This window comes from Castanea sativa, chromosome 8 (genome assembly GCF_040712315.1).
Source record: "Castanea sativa cultivar Marrone di Chiusa Pesio chromosome 8, ASM4071231v1".
Lineage (NCBI taxonomy): Eukaryota > Viridiplantae > Streptophyta > Magnoliopsida > Fagales > Fagaceae > Castanea > Castanea sativa.
Window position 1 is genome coordinate 23,308,593 of NC_134020.1, and position 23,344 is coordinate 23,331,936.

The 23,344-nt window shown below is 37.0% G+C and overlaps 1 protein-coding gene across 2 annotated transcripts; it reads left to right on the forward strand.

The window, feature by feature from the left end:
- Positions 1-18,120: 18,120 nt before the first annotated feature.
- LOC142607758 (putative serine/threonine-protein kinase PBL5) lies at positions 18,121-23,117 on the forward strand. 2 transcript variants are annotated; one of them, XM_075779370.1, is made up of 6 exons: positions 18,121-18,463; positions 19,189-19,457; positions 19,820-20,009; positions 20,155-20,546; positions 22,529-22,607; positions 22,715-23,117. In XM_075779370.1, the coding sequence occupies exons 1-6, from the start codon at positions 18,358-18,360 to the stop codon at positions 22,720-22,722; spliced, it is 1,044 nt and encodes a 347-aa protein (XP_075635485.1). In that variant the 5' UTR covers positions 18,121-18,357; the 3' UTR covers positions 22,723-23,117. The 2 variants fall into 2 exon arrangements, with proteins under 2 accessions (XP_075635485.1, XP_075635484.1); XM_075779369.1 differs by having other exon boundaries at positions 18,124-18,463; positions 22,529-23,117.
- The last annotated feature ends 227 nt before the right edge of the window (positions 23,118-23,344 follow it).

Genomic DNA, 23,344 nt, shown 5'->3' on the forward strand with positions numbered 1-23,344 from the left:
TTAATAATTTGCATTCATTATAATTCGAGATTACTACATTTTTCAATTATAAAAATACTTAGGGGTAAGATGAATTATTATACAAAAAACTTATTTCATCCACAAATGCATAACACTCATCACACCCCTAAGTATTTTTGTGATTAAAAAATATAGTAATCCTGAATTATAATAGATGCAAATTATTGATATTTTTTCCAAAAAATTAGAAGAACTTCCGAGCATCCTCTTGAGCGCGTGCTCAAAAGCTAGTATTATATTAAGCTTATAAAAATAGACAATTTAAATAATCCGGTATGAGGTCATTGAAGTCCTCAAGTCATATTTATTGTCACATTAGTTTAGGGGTCTTGTTAAGTGTTAACGGATATTTTTAAGATATTTGTTTGTTAATAGATCATTTTAGAAAAAAATTTAGTACCACTTTTATGGGATAGTAAAAACCTGTCAAAATGTCAAACGCTTTTTCCTTTTCCCATAATTTTTTTTAAGAATATTTCTTAAACTAATGACATCCTTTAATTTGTCTCTTAGTTTATTGTTTTATGTACCTTTTAACATTTTCCATGTGGTATACACCTTTTTTGTGTTTCTCTTTAGATACGGCTGAAGAATATGAATGAATGTCATACAATGGGCACCACGTTTTCTTATTGTTTATAGAATATGATAAAGTGGGGATGTGGTGTTCAAATTTGACTTGCTGATCATTAGCTTGAAACTGGCTTCAAGTCACATAATTTGTTTTATATGTTTATCTATTTCCCTTTCTTTTAGGGAAGGCATATTATTGATGTCTTATACTTGTGAACAACTTTTCTAGTGATAATCTGTTCACAATCTGGTTAATTTAGTTCTTTGTCCAAACTGGTATTATATGTTTGGTTAATATTTTAGTGTTTGACTTATCTTATGATATTTACTTGTAAGCAAATTAAGATTCTTGATGTATTTTATCTGATGTAAAGTGTGTTAAATTTTGTACTTGAAGCTGCAGGAGCTTGAAGACTAGCTTACTAATTAAAGAAGTTCGCTCGTGCGAGACTAGGGTTTTCTCAAGCAAGATTGAAGATTTAAGCTCAAGCAAAAACATAGTACCCATGCAATAGTATTGGTGGAGGCATTTTGTTAAAATGCTAAATTTACCATCAAAATATAGCAAAAGTCAAGTACTCAGTGGAGCAATAGGCATAATTTTTTGTTGTTGAGCTACAGTTAGAGTTGTAAATTAGCCAAATTTTTTTTCGAGTAGTGCATGTTTAAGCTTGGCTTGTCAAAAAAAATAAAAAACTCAAGCTTGGCTTGAGCTCGTGATAAGCCTAAAAATAGGATTTAAGCTTGAGCTCGTGGGAAACCCAAAAAACTTGAGCTTGGCTTGATTAATTAGTCAAGCAAAGTTCAATCTTAATATCAAGCTCAAACTTGAGCTCAGATCAAGCTTTTGAGCTTAAGATCTAAGAAAATAACATTATCAATTGCTTAAATATCTAAAATTAAGAAAAAAAAAAATAGTATGCTCATTTTATCATGTGTTTAATCATACTAATGATTAGCCATTATTGAATTAAAATTTTACATAATTAAATTGATTTATTTATCTTTCCTTGTCTAAAGTTTCAACAATTGTTCAAAATACAATTTTTACACGAAGAACTAGAAGCACCACATACAAGGTTTTTCCAAAGCTTGAGAGAGAGAGAGAGAGGAAAAAAAAAACTCAGAGCTTTTCATATAGGAAACACGTACCTTCTGTCATTGTACTTTGATGAAGAAATTGTGCTAGTTCATCAACCAAACCTATGATTTAAGTTTTAAAACCAACTTGTTCATTCTTCTAGTCACTATCGATCAAATTTTCAAGGAGGTGTCTGGGAGTGTGTCAGAGTTTTTGAATTGTTGAGGACATGTCATTAGTGAAGGGATTCATATAAGAAGTTCAGACGTTCTAAAATTGTTGAAGTGACACTAGTTATCTACTGGGTGGTAGAGTCTAGTTATAAAATTGAAGTTTTGTTTCTAGTCTAGAATTCTTTGATAGTTGTCTTAGTTGGGGTATGTTACTTCGTGGTGATTTTTGCTTTGAAGAGATTTATCAAATTTTCACTTTGTCACAAAATCATGTGTTTATTATTTTATTATCTGGCTTTATGATTTGATGAGTTATTGATTTATGGTTATTAATATTAATACTTGATTATGCGAAGAAAATCAGTAGGCTGGATATTTTGGACTTGAAAGGACTACTTGCTGTTTTGGTGGTCTAAAAAAGAAAGAAAAGCAATCAAAGGTGACCGGGGTTGCCGGCAAAGAACCCTCTGATGGCAATGTTAGTTTTTTCTCTATAATTTCGGAGTTCCAACTTTTTGGGAAATGTAAAACGTACCTTTTTTTTTGTCTGAATGAATGTTTATATAGTGTTCTAAGAACAGTTATCAAACTTATAACCTCCCTTGGATTTGAGGAGGTGTGAGGGTTCAAAGATAGCTTCCACAACTGCTTGGGAGTTACATATTTCTCACCTAACTGTTATTGGAAGTTACGCGTGTAATAAGGAGTTGTACTACACACTCAGGAATTTTCCCATGTGTCTAGGGTTCGTCCAGGGGTCCTCGTCTTGAGGGCTTCCAGCCGAGCGTACCTCGCATCTAAGGGAGGTCCCTCCTTTATGGACGACCCTTTCCATGGACAAGGTTCATGATGACCCTGGACGACATGGCGGGGTCCTTGTGAAGCTTGACCACGCAAAGCCTTATCCAAACATCTTCCTGCATGGACGAGCTTCATGGACGAGGTTCTTACAACCTTCGATTGCTTGGTCTTGTCCTGGACGACCTCCTTGGACGATTATTGGAGTTTATCCCCCATCAGTTGCCCCCTTGTCTATAGGTCGTCTAGGAAGCATATAAAACGATATCATTTTTTTGGACGCGTGTTTTTATGTTAGCTGTATGCGTGCCACGTGTCTTAGCTTCATTGGCAATTTGTCATGTCGATTTAATTTCTCGAGGGAAACGCTAGGTGGTGTGTCTTGATTGGTCACGTAATTCGAGACACATTTTTCAACGCCTATAAATAGTGGATTTCCTCTTATACCCTCTGCACTTTTTCAAATTTTCTTTTTTAACATCCTCGTCTTAGCGCCTCGTCTAGAAGTTTCTTGCGTTCGTAGTTCCCCTTCGTCTAGACTCAGGTATTTTCTCCATCATCGTCCTCAGGTTTTTAGCTTTTCTTTAAAAAATGTTTGAGGTAACCCTTTCTTTGTCTAGCGATAGTGTTGCCAAAGCCATAGACGAGTATCATGACCCTAGTAGTTTTAGTGGGTCTAGCAATAGTAGTAGTGATTGCAATAGCAGTAGAGAGGGAAACACTACGGACGAGTATACGTCTGCCGTTCTTGGGGTTCCCATAGAGGTACTTCAAGAAAGCCTTAGGATGAGGGCTGAGTCCGGGTCTAGGGCTGGTATTAGTGCTCCCTCGTCTTTTGTTCAGGACAAGGAAGAGGTAGTGTATAGTTGTGCTGTCGGGGTTGCTTCTAAGACAAACGAGAGAAAGTTAGACATTCTTAAGACTTGGTATCAAATTCTTAAGGACTTGAATCCCAGGGTACCTGTGCGTGGTGAGTGGTGTTGTTAACCCCGTTTCGGTGTTGGTATTTATGAGGCTTACCTCTTAGGGGGTTTAAGGTTACCTCTTAATGCCTTCGCCAGGGAATTGCTTTCTAGGTTAGGTCTAGGCATATGTCAGTTTAACCCTAATGCATGGAGGCTGATTGTCGCCATGCAAGTTTTATGGAGGGAAGTGTTTGAGGGGGATCGTCCTCTTACCGTGGACGAGTTCCTCTACTGCTATAAGCTCTTCGAGATTTACCAATCCCTTGGCTTTTACCAATTCACAGCCAGAGGGAGAGATTATAGGCTGATTAAGTCCTTAGTCACCTCAAATAGGAAATAGAAGATGGAGTTTTTCTTCGTCTCTGGCTTTTGGGCTGGACGCCCTACTGAGGTTGACAGGGACCCATTTCCTCTCTACATTGGAGAGTTAGGGAACCTTCGTCCTAAAGGTACGTCTATGGCTTTTGATTGTAGTTGTTTAATCAATTTCCCCTCCTTTCTTTTGTAGGTGCTAGACAGCCTCACTTGAGTAGGTTTTACCTTGAACGAGTCTAAAAAGCTCGTCTTCATCTTGAAAGGGACTTCCACTCTTTAGTCATTTATCAGCGCCTCGCTACTTGGGGACTTGGTCCTGAGCCTTCCCCTCAAGCCTCTGCCCACGAGCATACAGTCTGGAGATGTAAGTTCTTACTATGAGCAATTCTTTGTCATTTCTAGAAGTGATTCTAACAAACTTCTCTGTAGGAATGGCTACCGTGAAGGAGAACAAAGGGAACGAGGTTATAGATAAGGATGTGGGGCCTGAGGTTCAGCCTTAACCTCGTCCTGCCCTTGGTGAGTCTCCTCGTCCTGTCCCAGAGGAGTCTCAACCTTGTCCCTCCACTGGGGACAAAAGGAAGAGCTTGTCTCTTGGTGAGGACTTGGAGAACCTTCCAAGCAGACGCAAGGAAAAAAGGGCTAAGCATAGGTCGTCCAAGGCTGAAAACGCCCAAACCAAAGACGACCAAGCTGACCCTGTCCTCGTCCCTCAGGGTCATTCTGTCCAGATAGTAGATGTTGATTCTGAACCCAAGGACCCCTTGTCTACGCAAATCCTGTCCAAGATAGTTGCTCCTGCCTCGTCTCAACCTCCTCAACAGGTTCCTTAAAACCTTCTCAAGGACGAAGATCTCGCCTGGGAAAGGTTCGAGAAAGCAGTGATAGACGAGGACGTGATGGCATGCTATGACATGTCTTTGAAGGATTTTGAACATTCTGGCATTCATGACCTCTTCAAGGTACGCCTTTTTCTTGTATGTGCATCGTCTTGTCAATTACATATATTCACATTCTAATAAAATCTTAATTGGCGTAGGCGATGTCAAAGTTTATCGCCGCATCTAGGCAAGCAACTGAACTAGACAAGACAAGGATTCTGCTAGAGAGGACAGTCCAAAAGGGGAAGGACGAGTCCAAGAAGTGGGCTGAAGCGGTTGCCAAGGCCAAGGAGGATGCAAGGAAGCTGAAGAGCAACGTCGAGGGGTTGAAGACAGACGCCAAAGAAAAAGACGCTCGTCTTGAGCTTCTCCAAAAGAAAAATGACGAATTAAGTGCCCTCCTTGCAAAGGCTAAGGAAGACGCAGTTGCGGAGTTTCAGGGGTCCAAACAATTCACTGATTTATTGGACTCCAACTACGCAGCTGGGTTTGAAAATGTCAGGATGGAAGTCGTGGAGAAGTTCCCTGAAATTGTCTTCAGCCTTGTTAAGCTTAACCTTGGTGGGGCTGCTTCAAGTTCCCTCCTCCAGACGAGCTCAGAGGACGTGAATATTGAGGACGATGCCTCTACAAAGCCAGCTCAGGATGATCCCAATGCTGATGCTCCTCCTGCTTGAAGACAAGATTTTTTATGTTTATTTATTCAAAGTGTTTATTTTGTTTCTTTGTTTTGGTCCTCTGTTTTTAGGACCTTCTTTAAGATGTATTTAGATACAATTCTCTCGTCTAGAGTAGTCTGGACGGGTTTATTAACAATTGCCTTTTAAGGCTTACTTTGTAAGAGTTTTTGGGCGGTGGTCGTCTACCATTTTTAATTTTTAATGAATGTCTATTTTTATCCAGTATTGAATTTTATTGTTTGGACGAGTTTATGCTCTGTTTTCACCATTAGATGTTATTGGCTTTTAAACAATGAGCATTCTAAGTGTTGTATGGTCGTCCATGAATTTTTCTTATGGACGACCTACCTATGCATGGACGTCTTTGTTAGCCATTTTAATTTTTCTAAGTATGACTCGTCTCAGAAATAGCAACGATGATCGTGCGTCCTTTTCCTCGTCCATGGCTAGATAGTTGGCATTCGTCTTTCGTCTAGACGTTTGTGGTGTTCACCTCGTCCTAGAGCACCTGGGCGTCTTGGCCATATGCTCATCCATGGACAAGTTTCATTGTATGCCCTTTTCTCGTCCGTTGACTTTCAGACGAGCATGCCTTAGCTTATTTTCCTTTGCTTTATCCTCGTCTCGAGGAAAACTTATTAACGTTATATCCCTGCGTCCAGAGATTTTCATTCATCTTAGGCTTTTGCCCCGCTTGTGGGTATTATTATGGAAATTAGATTTATGCATTAAATACATTAGAAATCCAAACCATATTATTATATGAACATTCTCCACAAATATGGCACATGCTTATAAGCTAGCGCCTTATTAAAATACTTAAGAAAATACATAACCTCGTCTTTCACAAACTTTTCTGTAGACGGTGCAAATGTTTAAGAACTAGTGCACTTTTTATTCTTAATACACACCATAGTAGTAATAAAAACACAACAGTAAATATAAGTAAACACGTAGATCATAGCTATGACTTCGTCCATAGCCGTAACCTTGTCTTTGCTTTCCCTCGTCTCTGCTCATTACTGATAGTACCTCCTCAGGTGCTCCACGTTCTAGGGATGCTCTAACTTCCGTCCGTCCAGAGCTTCCAGGTAGTAAGACCCCTGCCTTTTGCAGTTGATTACCCTATAGGGTCCTTCCTAATTGGGTCCCAATTTTCCATGATCTGGGTTCTTGGTTGCCAAGGAAACCCTTTTAAGAACGAGGTCCCCGATGTTGAAACACCTGGGTTTTGCCATGGCATCGTGCTGCCTAGCCATAAGATTCTTGTATCTTGCTGTCTTTTGCTCCGCATCCATCCTTACCTCATCAATGAGATCGAGGTCGAGACGAAGTTGTTCCTTATTTTCTTTCTCCTAATACTTCATCACTCGATGGTTAGCCATATGAACTTTTGCCGATATGATGGCTTCACTTCCATAGATTAGCTTGAAGGGGGTTTCTCCTGTCGGGGTTCTCACAGTCGTCCTGTAGGCCCAAAGAACACCTGGTAACTCGTCTGACCATATCCCCTTTGCCCCTTGAGCCAAGTCTTGATGATTTTCAACAAGGATCGATTCGCTACTTCTGCTTGTCCATTCGCCTGTGGGTGGGAGGGTGAGGAATAGTGATTCTTAATTCCAAACTGTTTGCAAAAGTCCCTGAAGGACGCGTTGCCAAATTGACGTTCGTTATCTGATACTGGTACCTTGGGCACTCCGAACCTACATAGAATGTTCTTCCAAACGAAATTCTTAACGTTTTGCTGAGTGATTTTTGCAAGAGGTTCGGCCTTCACCCACTTGGTAAAGTAATCAATCCCTACTACCAAAAACTTCATTTGTCTGGTTCCCGTGGGGAAAGGACCCAGGATATCTAGTCCCCATTGCGCAAAGGGCCATGGGGCCATCATCGGGGTCGGGTACTCTGATGGTTGTCTAGGGATGTTGCTATAGCGCTAACACTGGTCACACACCCTGACATAGGCCTTAGCATCTGCCTGAATTGTAGGCTAGTAGTAGCCTGCACGGACGACCTTATGGACAAGTGATCTTACTCTTGAATGATTCTCACATGCTCCTTCATGAACTTCCCTCAAAACATAGTTTGACTCGTTCGGAGCCAAGCACCTTAGGTAAGGTTGGGAAAAGCCTCGCTTGTACAGCACTTCGTTTATGAGGACGTACTTGGCTGCCCTGACCCTCAACTTCCTAGCTTCGTTCTTGTCTTCTAGAAGCCTTCCATCTTTAAGATAGATTACTATTGGACTCATCCAATTTTCTCTTTCTCCTATTTGCTGTATGTCTGGAAAGTCTATGCTTGGCATATATTGGACTTTTTCGTACTCGTCCGTTATTCCTCCTGCCGAAGCTGCTTTCGCCAAGGCATCTGCTTCCATATTTTCCTCCCTAGGGAGTTGAACAAAACTTACTTCTGAAAACTTTCGTGCAAGCCGTTTCACTTTGCTAAGGTATTTCTTCATCCGATCTTCCTTAGCATCACACATTCCATTTACTTGGTTGATGACTAGCTGAGAATCTCCTTTAACTATTATCAACTCCGCTCCTAGGGACTTAGCCAATTCCAGTCCTTTGAGTAGAGTTTCGTACTCAGCCTCGTTATTGGTGGTTTGGTACTGTAGACGGGCCGCGTACTCCAGCTTATCACCCTCTGGGGACTTGAGTATGACTCCAATCCCTCCTGCATATAGTGTGGACGATTCGTTTACATTGATAACCCACCTTTCAACACCCTCGTCTTTGTCCAGCTCGTCCTGGCTAGGGGTGAATTCTGCAATGAAATCTGCTAATGCCTGCGCCTTTATCGCGCTCCTTGGAAGGTATTTGACATCAAACTCGCTAAGTTCCACAGCCCACTGTATTAATCATCCAACAGCTTCCAACTTGTTCATTGCCTTTTTTATGGGATGACCCGTTAGGACGTTGATAATATGAGCTTGGAAATAATGCCTCAGCTTCCTGGAGGCTGTAATCAAGGCAAAAGCTAGCTTCTCCATCATCGGATATTGTCCTTCTGCCCCTCTTAATGCGCGGCTTGTATAGTACACCGGTTTCTGAACTCGTCCTTCTTCTCTAACCAATGCTGAGCTTACAGCGTGTGGGGATACCGCCAGATACAAATATAATTCCTCCCTAGGTACAGATGGACTTAGCAATGGCACTATCATGAGGTAAGTCTTCAGGTCTTGGAAAGCCCTCTGACACTTATCCGTCCACTCAAATGCCTTCTTGAGGATTTTAAAGAATGACAAACACTTGTTAGTAGCTTTCGAAACAAACCTGTTAAGGACGGCAACTCGTCCAGTAAGAAACTGGACTTCTTTGATGTTCTTCGGTGGTTTCATACTCAGTATCACCTGGACTTTGTCCGGATTTGCTTCAATTCCTCTGTGCGAAACCATAAACTCCAAAAACTTCCCCAACGAAACTCCGAAAGCACACTTGCTTGGATTTAATTTCATGTTATACCCCCGAAGTGTATCGAAGGTCTCTTGAAGGTCGTCTAGATGCTTTCCCTCATCCAGGTTTTTTACCAGCATATCATCCACATAAACCTCCACATTTTGCCCGATTTGAGGATGGAACATGTGGTTAACCAGTCTTTGGTAAGTCGCCCTTGTGTTCTTTAAATCGAAGGGCATTACCTTGTAGCAAAATAACCCTTGACTAGTAATGAATGAGGTATTTTCTTAATCTGCCTCATCCATCTTTATCTGGTTGTAGCCTGAGAAGGCGTCCATGAAGCTCAACAACCTGTGACCTGCCGTCGAGTCCACCAGCTAGTCGATGCGTGGCAACGGATAATTGTCCTTGGGGCAAGCCTTGTTTAAATTAGTAAAGTCCACGCACATTCACCATTTGCCGTTGGCCTTCTTTACCATGACTACGTTCGCCAACCAGTCCGGATAATAAACTTCGCAGATGAACTCCACGGTAATCAACTTCTGGACTTCTTCTTTGATGGCATTATCTCGTTTAGGAGCAAAAACCCTCTTCTTCTAACGCACTGGTTTTGAGTAGGGACATACATTCAAACGGTGAGTAATGACAGTCGGATCAATACCCAGCATGTCCTCATGACTCCATGCAAAAATATCAAGGCTTTTCTTCAAAAACTAGACTAGAGTATGCTTTGCCTCTTCTTTCATGTTCGCTCCAATTCTAGTGAACTTCTCGGGTCTGCTCTCGTCCAAAGGTACATCTTCTAACACCTCAGTAGGTTCGGCTGCGATCCTTCTCTCGTCTATGCTCATTGTCTGGACGTGCTCATCCATTGCCAGCATGGCTAGGTAGCACTCTTTGGCGGCTAACTGGTCTCCTTGTACTTGGCCCACACCGTGCTCGGTCAGAAATTTGAGAGACAAATGATAGGTAGAGGTTACTGCCTTCCAACTATTCAAAGTTAGCCTTCCAATAATAGCATTATATGATGATGCACAATCAACAACAAGGAAGTTTACCTCTTTGGTTATTTGCTGGGGATACGCTCCAACCATCACTGGCAATGTGATGGTGCCCACAGGTTGCACCTTCATTCCTCCAAATCCCACCAATGAAGAATTCGCTGGTCGAAGTTAATCTCGTCCTAGCCTCATTTGCTGGAAGGCGGGGTAATACAAAATCTCTGTTGAACTGCCATTGTCTACTAACACCCTCCTGGTCATGTAATTAGCAATGAGTAGGGTGATGACTATCGCGTCATCGTGCGGGTGGTGAACTCGTCCAGTGTCCTCGTCCGTGAAGGTAATGGCTTGCTCGTCTGCTTCCCTCGTCCTGGGAGATCGTCCAGACAGCTGGACGTTTTGCACCACCTTCAGGTATGTCTTCCTCGATTTGGACGACTGCGTTGTCGAGGTTCCTCCGATAATTACTCTAATTTCTCCAAGTGGGGGTCGTGATGGCTCCTCCACCTTAGCCTTCAGTTTCTCTTCCCTCTGGTCTCGTCCAAGGAAATTCCTTAACTTCCTTTGTCTGATAAGATTCTCTATCTGTTGCTTTAAATCAAAGCACTCGTCTGTGTCATGCCTATGGTCTATGTGAAAGCGGTAATACTTGTTCCTATTGTGCTTGTTAGGATCTCTTTCATTTTATCTGGCCACTTCAAGGACAGATCATCCTTGATCTGCATAAGCACCTGCTTTAGTGGCATATTTAGGGGTGTGTATTGCTGATTTCTCGCTGAGGAACTTGCCTTCTTACCATTCTTGTCTTTTTTTTCGTCTACCTGAGCCTTCTTTGGACGAGGACCCTGATTTGAGTAATGCTGGTGACCTGCTTCCGAGCGCTCTGCTCTTTTTCTCTTCTTGGCTATGATAGCGTCCTCGGCATTCATGAAATTCTGGGCTGAATGGACGAGTTCGGCCATAGTCTGTGGTTCCCGCTCGTAGAGCTTATGGATGAACAAGTCAGAGTTGACCCCATTGTGAAAGGCGGTCAATAACAACTTGTCGTCCATTTCATCCACTGTCAAGGCTTCTCTATTGAATCGGGTAATGAAAGACCGTAAACTTTCGTTTTCCCCTTGCTCTATAGTCAGCAAACTAGAAGAGGAACGCTTGTGGCATTACCCTCTAATAAAATTATTGACAAACAACTTACTCAACTCCTCAAATGAGCCCACGAAATTTGGAGGTATTTTGCTGAACCACACCCGTGCTGGTCCCTTAAGTGTGGTAGGGAAAGCTTTGTACATAATCTCGTTCAGGACCCCTTGGAGGTGCATGGTCATCTTGAAACTAGCAATGTGATCAGACGAGTCACGATTTCCATCATACGAATCCAAGGAAGGCATTTTGAATTTCGGAGGTAGGGGTGACTGTTGATGGAAGCCGTGAAAGGAGCGTCCATTCGGTGAACTAAATCATCTACAGGGTTTGCCCGCCTCATGTTCTCTTTCATCTTGTCCATGGATTTTCTCATCTAGTCCATCTCCCTCTCCAAGTGTGGTACTCTTCTTGAAGTAGTACCCCTGGTCTGATTTTTGGACTCAACATTTTCTCCTCCACCTTCCTGACCCTGGGCTCGTCCTTCCGCATGCCCATCATGCCGCTGCCTCCTTAGATTGGTCTCCCTGTTCAACTCCTGATTCAGACGAGTTAATTCCGCCATAACGGCAGCCATGGACTTTATTTGTTGAACAAAAAGCAGTTGCATGACAGGCGCTGACTGACGATCGCGGAGGGGATTACTAGAAGCATCCCTACTCTTCTGGTGGCCTGGGCTAGTAGCCCTTGATCTTGCTCGAACCATTCAGCCTTTTGTCTGGAAAAGGCTAATCGTTGAAAACAGAACAGATAATCGAACGAAAAGAACATTGATATTCCCACAGACGGCGCCAACTGATGATGCGAAGAAAATCAGTAGGCTGAATGTTTCGGACTTGAAAGGACTACTTGCTGCTTTGGTAGTCTGAAAAAGAAAGAAAAGCAATCAAAGGTGACCGGGGTTGTCGGCCAAGAACCCTCCGATGGCAAGGTTAGTTTTCTCTCTATAATTTCGGAGTTCCAACTTTTTGGGAAATGTAAAACGTACCTTTGTTTTGTCTGAATGAATGTTTATATAGTGTCCTAAGAACAGTTATTAAACTTATAACCTTCCCTGGATTTGAGGAGGTGTGAGGGTTCAAAGATAACTTCCACAACTGCTTAGGAGTTACATATTTCTCACCTAACCGTTATTGGAAGTTATGCGTGTAATAAGGAGTTGTACTACACATTTAGGAATTTTTCCAAGTGTCTAGGGTTCGTCCAGGGGTCCTCGTCCTGAGAGGGCTTCCAGCCGAGCATACCTTGCATTTAAGGGAGGTCCCTCCTTTATGGACGACCCTTTCCATGGATGAGGTTCATGATGACCCTGGACGACATGGCGGGATTCTTGTGAAGCTTGACCACGCAAAGCCTTATCCAAACATCTTCCTGCATGGACGAGGTTCTTACAGCCTTTGATTGCTTGGTCTTGTCCTGGACTACCTCCATGGATGATTATTGGAGTTTATGTCCCATCAATACTAATATTATGGATCACATAATTAAGATTATTGATAATTAATGAATAACTAGTATGTAACCCCGTGTATATGCACGAATACATTTAAAAATAATCACAATTACATATATATATAATTTATAATCTAATTAGATCTAGACTCTTTTGTTTTTGCATTCAATTATTTACTTGTCACAAAAATTAAAAAATTAGATAGAACACATGCGCAAAATTGAACTCCAATTAAAATTCAATATAGAATCTAATTGAATTAGGACTTTTTAATTTTTCCACTTAATAATTCACTTGAAACACAAATTTAAAAATTAGGTGAGACACGTGACGCAAAATTAGACTTCAGTTTAGAATTTAATTGGATTTTCTCTTAGTTTTGGCTATTAATATATATATATATATATGACTTATAAACTTAAGTTGTTTTTAGTTATACAAAAAAATGCTCATAAATATAAAATCATTCAAAAATTATATTCTTTTATGATTTACTTATATTTGACTCCTTATTTTTTACACTAAATTAACTCATTTGATACAAAAATTTAAAAACTTAGATTAAATGGGACACATGACACAAAATTAAACTCCAATTGAAATCTAATTTTTACATTGAGTTAACTCACTTGGCACAAAAATTTTAAAACTTAGATTAGATTGGACACATGGAGTAAAATTAGACTCTAATTTAATTTCAATTTAGAATCTAATTGGATTTTCTCTCAGTTTTACCTATTATTATATATAGAGATTCTGCTATATAATCAATAAAAGGGACTAAATCAAAATTTTCATGTTTTATCTAAAGTATAATTTATATGACAACTAGTAAACAAATTCAGAAGATAGTGTCACATTTGATGTTCTAAAATGGCATGTATTCTTTTTAATAGGTCCGAAATAGGTAATAAATTAAAATTTGAAATTTAAATATTAAAAAAATGATAAATGTAAGAAAATAACAAGGCATAACTTTCATACCATAATAAAATTAAAATATATGAAAAAAGAAATGTAAAGAGAAAGAGAACATGGTAAATTACTGTGGTTTGACTTTATTGCATAGTTATTAAAGCTTAGATTGACCAAACTGGTCAGATCGGTAATCTAGTGAACCAATACCTAAGTCGATCCAATTGTTTATTTGGACCACTTATAAATGCAACTGAACATATAAAATCCACTAATCCAGTAAAGCCAACGGTTTTTTTTTTTTGGCAATTTGTGCAACCTAGATGGTTCACCCTACTAGTTTTGTAATTCTAAACGAAATTGCGTTAATAAGGCCATTGTAAATTCTTTTTGAAAGAAAAGTGTAACAAAAGCAAAGAATTTTACAATGAAGTTGAGGCTAGACTTTTCAATAAATATAAATCTTCAAATTTTAGATCAGATCGTAACCTATGGAACTAGAGTAGCTAGTGAATATGCAATATGTACAAGATGTACTTTTGTTATTAAAATTGTAAGTAATGTGATAGGATTTTATTTAGCAAATAGCTGCAATAAATCTTTTATTTTATGTATCTTTTTATTTTATGTATCTAGAGTTATATACTTATATTTGTAAAACACTACAAGTTTTTTATAATTAATTTTAATTAGTGAGGATACCCATTTTTATTAATTTACATAATTATTTTTTATTTCTTTTTTTATTTTTATTTAACTATGTGATTCTACCGATGACTCACTAGTTAAACCAATCATCCAATAGTTCTTCGCACAGATCGGGTTAATGTTTGGTCTAGGATTTATTATTATGCTTTAGAGGTCTATATCCATAGCATCAAGCCCTTGATGCTAACTCCATGTTTTACAATTAATTGATTGGTGTTTATAGTAGGATAAATCCTAGACTAATATTACTTTGAATCACAAGTAGAATTACGATTACTTTGCTTGTACTCTAAGTAAGACTATGATTGCTTTGCTTAGAGGAATCTTACCACTCTTAAGAGGTATACCTAGAGGCATACCTAGAGGCCTTGTGTGTGTATTGTACACACAAAAATTGTAAACACGTGATAGATGAGAATTACATGTGTAGCGTGCTTTTTTTTTAAAAGATTTTTTTGTGGGCAAGAAGGGTCTTCTTTGGTAGAGCTTTTGCTCTATGATATAGTGCAAACTCATGAAGCTTTTATAGTGTATGTGGCCGAGCTAATGTATCCTGAAGACAATATTCTAGTTAACACGTTGCACTATTTAAGATGTATATTATATATTTTCTCGTAGTGGCGTGAAACGCCTTAAAGAAAGTGAGATATTGGTGCCTCAATATTGTAGTTCATATTACAAATTTTGTAGTTAATAATACACATTTAATTTGCATATAATATATGATTATTCATTATTTCATTTGAATGCATTAAATAATAAGAAAATCCATACGATTTGTTGTGAGCTAGTGTATATTATTGTGAATTATGGACATATTTTATTATTTTTAAACCTCGGAATCAACACTTCTTATTCTTGTTAGCATCTTAAATAATCAATATCAATATACACACACAGGCAAAGACCTTATGCGAGAGAACATGAGTTTCTACTATGTATTAGATTAATAGTTTCATATTTAGCCTTCTATATTTACTTCCACTAAATTACAAACTCCGAACAATCCCTTTAACTAGTTAATTTCAAACAATAGACTGATGTTTTAAATTAGCCAAACAACTCAAATCTTTATTTCTAAAAAAAAAAAAACTCAAATATTTAATATGCATTTATTACTTTAAATGCTTTAGATATGTTCAATGAATAACTTTTCAAATCTCTTTTCTACATAAGAACTAAGTTCAATGTAAAATTGCAAGAATTGGATTCAATGGATTGAGTAATATAATTATTTGTCTTTATACATCTGTCCAATTAAGTATAGATAACAACCTTATTAAGAGTTGCCATTCAAGAACTAAGTTCAATGTAAAATTGCAAAAGCCAGATTCAATATTATTTGTCTTTACACAATTTGTTTTGATTTGAGATGATAGCTAGTTACTTAATGAGTGTTTAGATTGTGTTGAAATAGAGAGCACATTTGCATTTGTGCGTTTTGCTGAAAAAATATGGGTCTCACTCCTATAGCACTGTTTATGGACCCACAAAAGTTATCCAAACATAAATTTCAATATAAATTTGGGTTTTATAGCACTATTCATTCATTTGAAAATTATTTTGTTACAGTGTTTTTAGTTTTCAATTTTTAGCAATAAGTAGTATCCAAACAGACATTTATTGTTGCATTGAGTTGCAAAGGGAGAGTCATTTGGATTCGGAGGAGGCAAAACTAGATGTGGCTGTCTAAATTTTAGACTAAATTTGCAATTGTGATAGGTGTAAGATAATTCATGGCAGGAGCTATGTAGAGGGAGCAATATTAAAACTAAATATTATGCAGGGTCATAAAGATATTTTCAAAATATATTATTTTTTCAAAATATTTTAAAATAAATTTATACTGTATCCGTGTGTCACAAAGACACAAACATCTGCTAGTTATATTCAATTCATTTGTCTCGATTTCCTTTTTTTTTTTTTTTTTTTTTTTTTACAACCAATAATCATTTTGGAAGACAATTCCTTTTTGTTTTTTTAATTAATTAATTTTTTACAGAATATTTTCATGTCAACTCTCTCATACTTGACCGTGTTGAAAACTAACGAAATTAATGGGAATATGACCATTTGTACGTAGGAGTGATACATCCACAATATTTTCATAACAAATTATAGTTGGTAAATTTTTATAAGTTTTTAATTTAAATTCACTACTGAAATTACTTTTTTATCCATTAATAACAGCACATAATAACTTGCCCCCTAAAATTTGTTATGAAAATATTGTGAATATAGCATTTTTTTTTAGAGCGTAACAAAATTTTATGACAAATTCAAACACTTACCGTAACAAGAAAATTTTAATTGGTTTTGAGCCCTCCTGAAAAACAACCTGTAATAATTCCAGGTACTCCTCACGCAACCATTAGTGTGTGAATGGCTAAGCTTTTGTCTTAAATTATTTGACTTATTTTGATAACTTTTTTTTTTTAGTAATGTATTTTTAAACGAGGATTTATTTTTTTTTTATGAATTAAAAAAGTAACACCGACACAAATTTTTTTACAATAAAAAGTGGTAATTGGAAAATTATTGCTTGAGAAGCATTTTATTTTTAATAATTCAATTATTATACTAAATAGGAAAGGTTTCTCTAACAAAATAAAATTAGGAAAGGAAGATCGAAACTTGATTTCTCTTAATTAATATTTTTAATTTGATATTTTCTCAAAAAAAATTATTTTTACTTTATATGACTTTTTTTTTTGTTTGAGTTGCCTTTTATATGGACCTATTAAAGATATAATTGTGCTTATTTTACCAAAAAGAAAAAAAAAAGATACAATTGTGTTATAAAAAACAATTATGCATCAATTAAAATTTAAAACAAGTTCATCAACAATCAAATAAAAAAAAAGTCATCATATCTTATATTTTTCTCAACAAATCTTATATTGGTTGAATTGTTTAGTTGTTACATTTGAATCTATCATGAATATTATCTTATTATTTATGGTTTGTAACTCATCATCTTAATTGTTGTGAAAAACTTCCATAAATCTAAAGATACAAAAAATTTCAAATAAAATTTTAGAGCTACAAAATTAAAAAATTGTTGTTAACAGGTAAAAAAAAAAAGTGTTGTCAATAATGAATAAAAAAAAACCAATAAAAAAAACTTATTAATTCAATCGTTGACTCGTTGTTCAAAATGTGACCAAATTTTGACTTTCTTTATTAAAAAAAAAAAAAAAAGCAAATAAAATTTTCTACACCAAACCAGCGCTAAATAAGCGCGTTGGTTTAAATTCACCGTGGGGCGTTGATCACCTGCGGTGGAAACCTCATTTGTGAGCTCCAATTGTCGATATCTGACTGGTTGGGGGATTTCAGATCACATTAAATTGAAACGAGTGGATCACCGTTGGGACTTGGGCGTTGGGATTTGCTGTAATCCTTAACTGAGAAACGCGTAGCACAACAAGCAAAGTGGGTCCCACATGATTGAATGAAAGCCATTCTGATCCATCAGATTATGGGACCCACTGAGTTGCTCGAGATAAACTTGTTTTTTGAGTCGCTCATTCATTGACCTTCTTCGTGTTTGTTTGTTTTTTTTTTTTTAACTTCTCGAAAAATCTGACGGTGATAAAAAGTAGCCGTCTGTGATTTGAGAACGTCACCGACAGGTAATAATACTAGGCAAAATATACTTTCGATACAGAAACGACAAAGATCTGCTGCGAACCAGCACCCACCAAAAAAAACAATGTGAAACCAACCAATGTACGCCGCGTCATCGTCAGAATGTCCCTTTCACACGTAAGACCAATAAAATAAGAGCTTTTAAAAATTCTGGTTGACCAAACGACCTTGTCTTGTCTTACGTGGCGCATTCCTCGATACCATAAATGCAAGCAAACTCTGCCGCAGCCGATTGAAACGCACGCAGACCTGCCAGATGGCTGATTATAATTGGTTGATAAATATAAGGAACACTAGATTTTGGTTCGCACCGGAAAGAAACCCAAAATTATAAAAACCACACACACACAAAAATGAAAAAACCACAAACAAGACACAACACAACTACAAAACGCAGCATTATATAGAACGGCAAAGCTCCTATGTGTCTCTCTCTGTCTCTCGCTCACTGTGTTTGTGTTTTTGTTTTGGGGTCTCTGGTGTCACTGTAAATAGCTCAGACTCACACACGCGCGCGCGCGCGCACACACACATACATATATATATAGAGAGAGAGAGAGAGAGAGAGAGAGAGAGAAGTGGGTTGAGCTGAGCTTTTGTTATGGGTTGCTTTCGTTGCATAGGGAAATCAAGCAAACAATCAGAAAACTTGAACAATGATTACAGTGACAATAAGAATAATAAACCACAAGATCAAACGGCTTCAGGTATTTCTGCTCTCCCTTTTGATCAAATTTCCCAAAACATTGTGATAAGACCCATTTTTTAGTTGTTTATGGTGATGTCTGTTTAAGAAAGAAATATAAAATTACATTTTTGTGTTACTAAATTTTTTATTTTTGGGATATGGGTATTTTTGTAAATCGATCAAAATCGATAATCTTTGCCCAAATTTGTTTTGTATAATCTTCCATGTGAATTTTTTACCATAATTTTTTATTTTTGTGTATAATTTAATGGGCTTTCCCAATTTATATATTTGATAAATATTTGGATTTTTTTTAATATTGAGATTGTTAATAGACATCTTGTTCTAGCATTTAGTGCGTGTGTGTGTGTGTGTTTTTTTTTTTTTTGAATTTTTAAAATTTTTTGGGGTTTGAAGTTAAGCTGCCTTTTCAAATTGTATAATTTTAGGGGCTAAGTTTTGATTCTGGGTTCATGTAACTTTTTGTAGTTATTATGCAGATACTTTTTTTTTTTCGTTTGTTTGCTTGCATGATTGGAAAAGTACAACCCATAATCCAAAATTTTTCCTCAGTGTTGGGTTTTGTCATTTTGTGTTCTTTGTTTGCTCTTTCAATTTGATGACTGTGGTTTTTCCCGAATATCTCAAAATCAATTCTTGGCTTTTGTTAAACATGTGTCTTATTTGATGTCACTGTCTTTCTGTGTGTGTGATGCTCATGTTGTGTGTGTATACGTGTCTTAGATGCAGTGAAAATCAATCCAAATGTAAATGTGAAGGAGTCTGAGGTGAAAAAGGAGGTAGTTTCTAAGGATGACCAATTAGCTTTGGATGTAAAGGGCTTGAATATGAAGGAGGAGGTTTCAAAGGATGGTCAAACCAATGGCAAGCGGGCGCAAACATTTACGTTTGATGAACTAGCAATTGCAACTGGCAATTTCCGGTCAGATTGCTTTCTGGGTGAAGGCGGTTTTGGAAAAGTTTACAAAGGGCGTTTGGAGAAAATAAATCAGGTTGGTTTGGGGATTAATCTGATCTTATTAATTCTGTTTTGCAAAATAAACAAAACTGTGATGGTCAACTAGTCTGAAACCCAACTAAGAAAAAGTATCGTAATTTAGCTCATATAGTCAACTGAACAAGGTTCTAGAATTTCATATAAACTTTAATACATGTTTGCAATAAGTTAGAAATACTGTTAAATATATTTTCTCTGCTCTGAACAGCTAGATGCTTTGTTATACTGTTTCCTTAAACTTTAATATGCTGTTTTGTATGTTCTGATCCCATAGTTTGAATTTAGTGATTGTTGTGGTTTTATTCTACGCTGTAGGCCAGTGGTAAGACCTGAATTTTGTTACTTTTTTTGGTGTAGGATGTAGCTATCAAGCAACTTGACCGCAATGGACATCAAGGAATTAGGGAATTTGTTGTTGAAGTATTGACGCTTAGTCTTGCTGACCACACTAATCTTGTCAAATTGATTGGGTTTTGTGCTGAGGGAGATCAGAGGCTGTTGGTTTATGAATACATGCCATTAGGATCTTTGGAAAACCATTTGCATGGTACTTTATTTTCTCAACATGATCTCTTTCTCTTCCCATCTCCGTTATGGCAACAACATTTTAACTTTCCAACTTTTGGTATTATTTCCACAAAGACGATGAGTTTTATTTTTTATTTTTTTCACCCTCGGCTTTTCCTTGGCAGATCTTCCACCTGGCAGAAAAGTAATTGATTGGAATACGAGAATGAAAATAGCAGCTGGTGCAGCGAGGGGCTTGGAGTATTTGCATGACAAAATGAAACCCCCTGTTATATATCGTGATCTAAAGTGCTCAAACATTTTGCTTGGTGAGGAGTATCATCCGAAGTTATCTGATTTTGGATTGGCCAAAGTAGGTCCCAGTGGGGATAAGACCCATGTTTCCACAAGGGTCATGGGCACGTATGGGTATTGTGCACCAGATTATGCAATGACAGGCCAGCTGACATTCAAATCAGATATTTACAGCTTTGGGGTTGTTCTTTTGGAGCTCATCACGGGCAGAAAAGCAATCGATTGCACCAAAAGTTCTAAAGAGCAAAATCTGGTTGCATGGGTAAGATAACTTTGTTGCTCCACTATTTCCTGTTGATATTAATTGTTTGGATAAATTACTTTATTGTGATTGTTGTCCTTGTTGATTTACTCTGCTGAGCAATATTAGTTCTCAGGTAGAGCATCAGTCTATCAATTTGAACTGCTGATTTAGTGGGCATTGCCGTGTCTATATATCTTTCTTGAATGTTTAGTTATTGCATGTTGGCTTCCTAAGAGCCAGCACTTGAGGTATAGAAGTATAGGGGGGGTTTTACCACTTAGAGTCTGTTTGAAAACAGTTTTTTTAGCTGAAACTGAAATTTTTTTGCCGAAAGTATTGCAGATGAAGTTAAAAGGTAGTTGAAATAGTACAACGAGACTAGTAAATAGTATCAAAAAGTGTAATAGGACCCATGTATAGTAATAAAAATAAGTTGAATAGTAACAAAAATAAGTTAAATAGTAAAAAAAGTTGGCTTTTTAAGCCAATGCCATATGGAACCTTAGTTGTATTTTTTTTTTTTGGTTTACCATTCTAAATTATACCCCATATTACCCTTTGCTCCCTAAACTTTTTGAATGCACGTTTTGCACTTTAAACTATGATCATTGTTACATTTTGCACTCCAATGTTAAATTTGCTGTTAACGTTGGACAAAAATTCAAAGTTTATGGTGCAAAGTGTAATTAGGAGTATAGTTTAGGATGATAAAGTGTAATTTTTTTGTTTTTAGTTTCTAAGGGATTGAGAAGATGAGCAATTAGAGAAATAAGCTAGTGAAAAAAGCTGATTTTTTAAGCCAATGCCATATGCAACTTTAGTTGATTTTTTTTTTTTTTTGGTTTACCATTCTAAACTATACCCCATATTACCCTTTGCTCCCTAAACTTTTTGAATGCACGTTTTGCACCATAAACTATAACCATTGTTACATTTTGCACTCCAACTTTAAATTTGCTGTTAACTTGGTCAAAAATTCAAAGTTTATGGTGCAAAGTGTAATTAGGAGTATAGTTTAGGATGGTAAAGTGTAATTTTTTTGTTTTTTGTTTCTAAGGGATTGAGAAGATGAGCAATTAGAGAAATACTTTGTCCACAATATTTTCACAACAAATTTTAAGTGGCAAATTGTTACTAATTGTTATACTAGTTGTTATTAACTGGCAAAAAAGTAATTTTAGTAATAAATTCAGATTTGAACCGCTTATCACCTAAGATTTGCAGTGGAAGTGTTGTGAAAATTTTTGGACATCACACTTCTCTTTTAAATATTGTTAGGCATTTATTTTTTCATATAATATTATATATATATATATATATATATATATGTATATATCAATTTAAGAGCAATAGTGGATAATAAAATGAATTCATGACTAAACGTGTCCATGTCTATGCTTTCTAGATCTTCTGTTGAGCAGCTCACTCGCATTGTGATGTTATTGCTGCTGGTCCCAAATGGCTTTCTAAAAAGTTTTAATTGTGGTTGACCTAGTTATTTTGTAGAAACTAGCTGATCAAATTTCCAGTTTTAACCTCCTATTTTCTCTCTTTTTTTATTTATTTATTTTTTTTTTCAGACTTTGAAGATGTAATATCTCCTTGGAGGTTTGACTTTCATTTTGAGAATAATGCTAGAATATCTTGAGGAAGCCCCCAAATTAAAATTTAAAAAAAAAAAAAAACCTCACAGCCAACTGATTTTTGGCTTCTATTACATCAACTGTGAACAAAACAGGAATGAGTAAATGAATCTTTAACTCAAACTGTGACCCACCTTTCTCTTGCATTAGTTGCAATAATGCAATTATGGAGGATACTTACCAATATTTTAAATTGATCTCTTCAAATGTCTATGTTATCAAGTTCAAGTATGTATTCTTGAGTCAAAACAAGATCGTATTAAATTTCCAAGCAACTTATTTTTTGGAGCATAAAGAAAACTGTTATTCAAAATATTGTCTTCATCAGGCTTATACAGTGTATTGGATTTGTTTTAGGCACGGCCCTTATTCAAAGACCGGAAATATTTTCCACAAATGGTTGATCCACTGCTCCAAGGTCAATATCCTATGAGAGGTTTGTACCAAGCACTTGCTATTTCTGCAATGTGCGTTCAGGAGCAGCCTAATATGCGACCTGTCATAACTGATGTGGTTTCAGCTTTAAATTACCTTGCCTCCCAGAAATATGATCCCCAAATCCATCCAGTACAAAACTCGCGGAGGAACCCATCATCATCTTCTCATGTCAGAAGGGAATCAAGGGATGATGATAAAAGACAAATTGCAGTAAATGGACAGAAAGAGACTGAGGTGGAGGACTAAATTAAGGATAAAGTGATTCATATCTTTTTGCAGTGTTCATATATACTGTGCCTAGTTATCAATTTTTGCATCATAGAAGATAACAGCCTCTTCCTTGAACCTTAAATCTTTACATACAGGGAATTTCTGCCTTCTTTCATTGCTTCTTCAATGTACATGTGAGCTCAGTTCTTGTACGTAAGATGTCTCTTTGTAGGAACTGTCTTTCAATTTTTATAGTTTAGCCTAAGAATTCATTAATAATGATTTCTCTTTGCTGTGATTCTCTCTCCAGCTATGTTCTAATCATTCGTGCTTACATTTCACTACTTGTTTAGCATTATATGCTTGGTGATGTTAAAAAGTAACGTACAGACGCCTAGGTGGTTATATAGGAATGCTTCACCATACAGAGTGCAATTAGCTTCATATTCTTGAAAAGATTGCAAAGAGTATTAGTTTGTCCAAAACATATGGAATGTGTAACTTGAACCTAAGGTTGCAAACTCT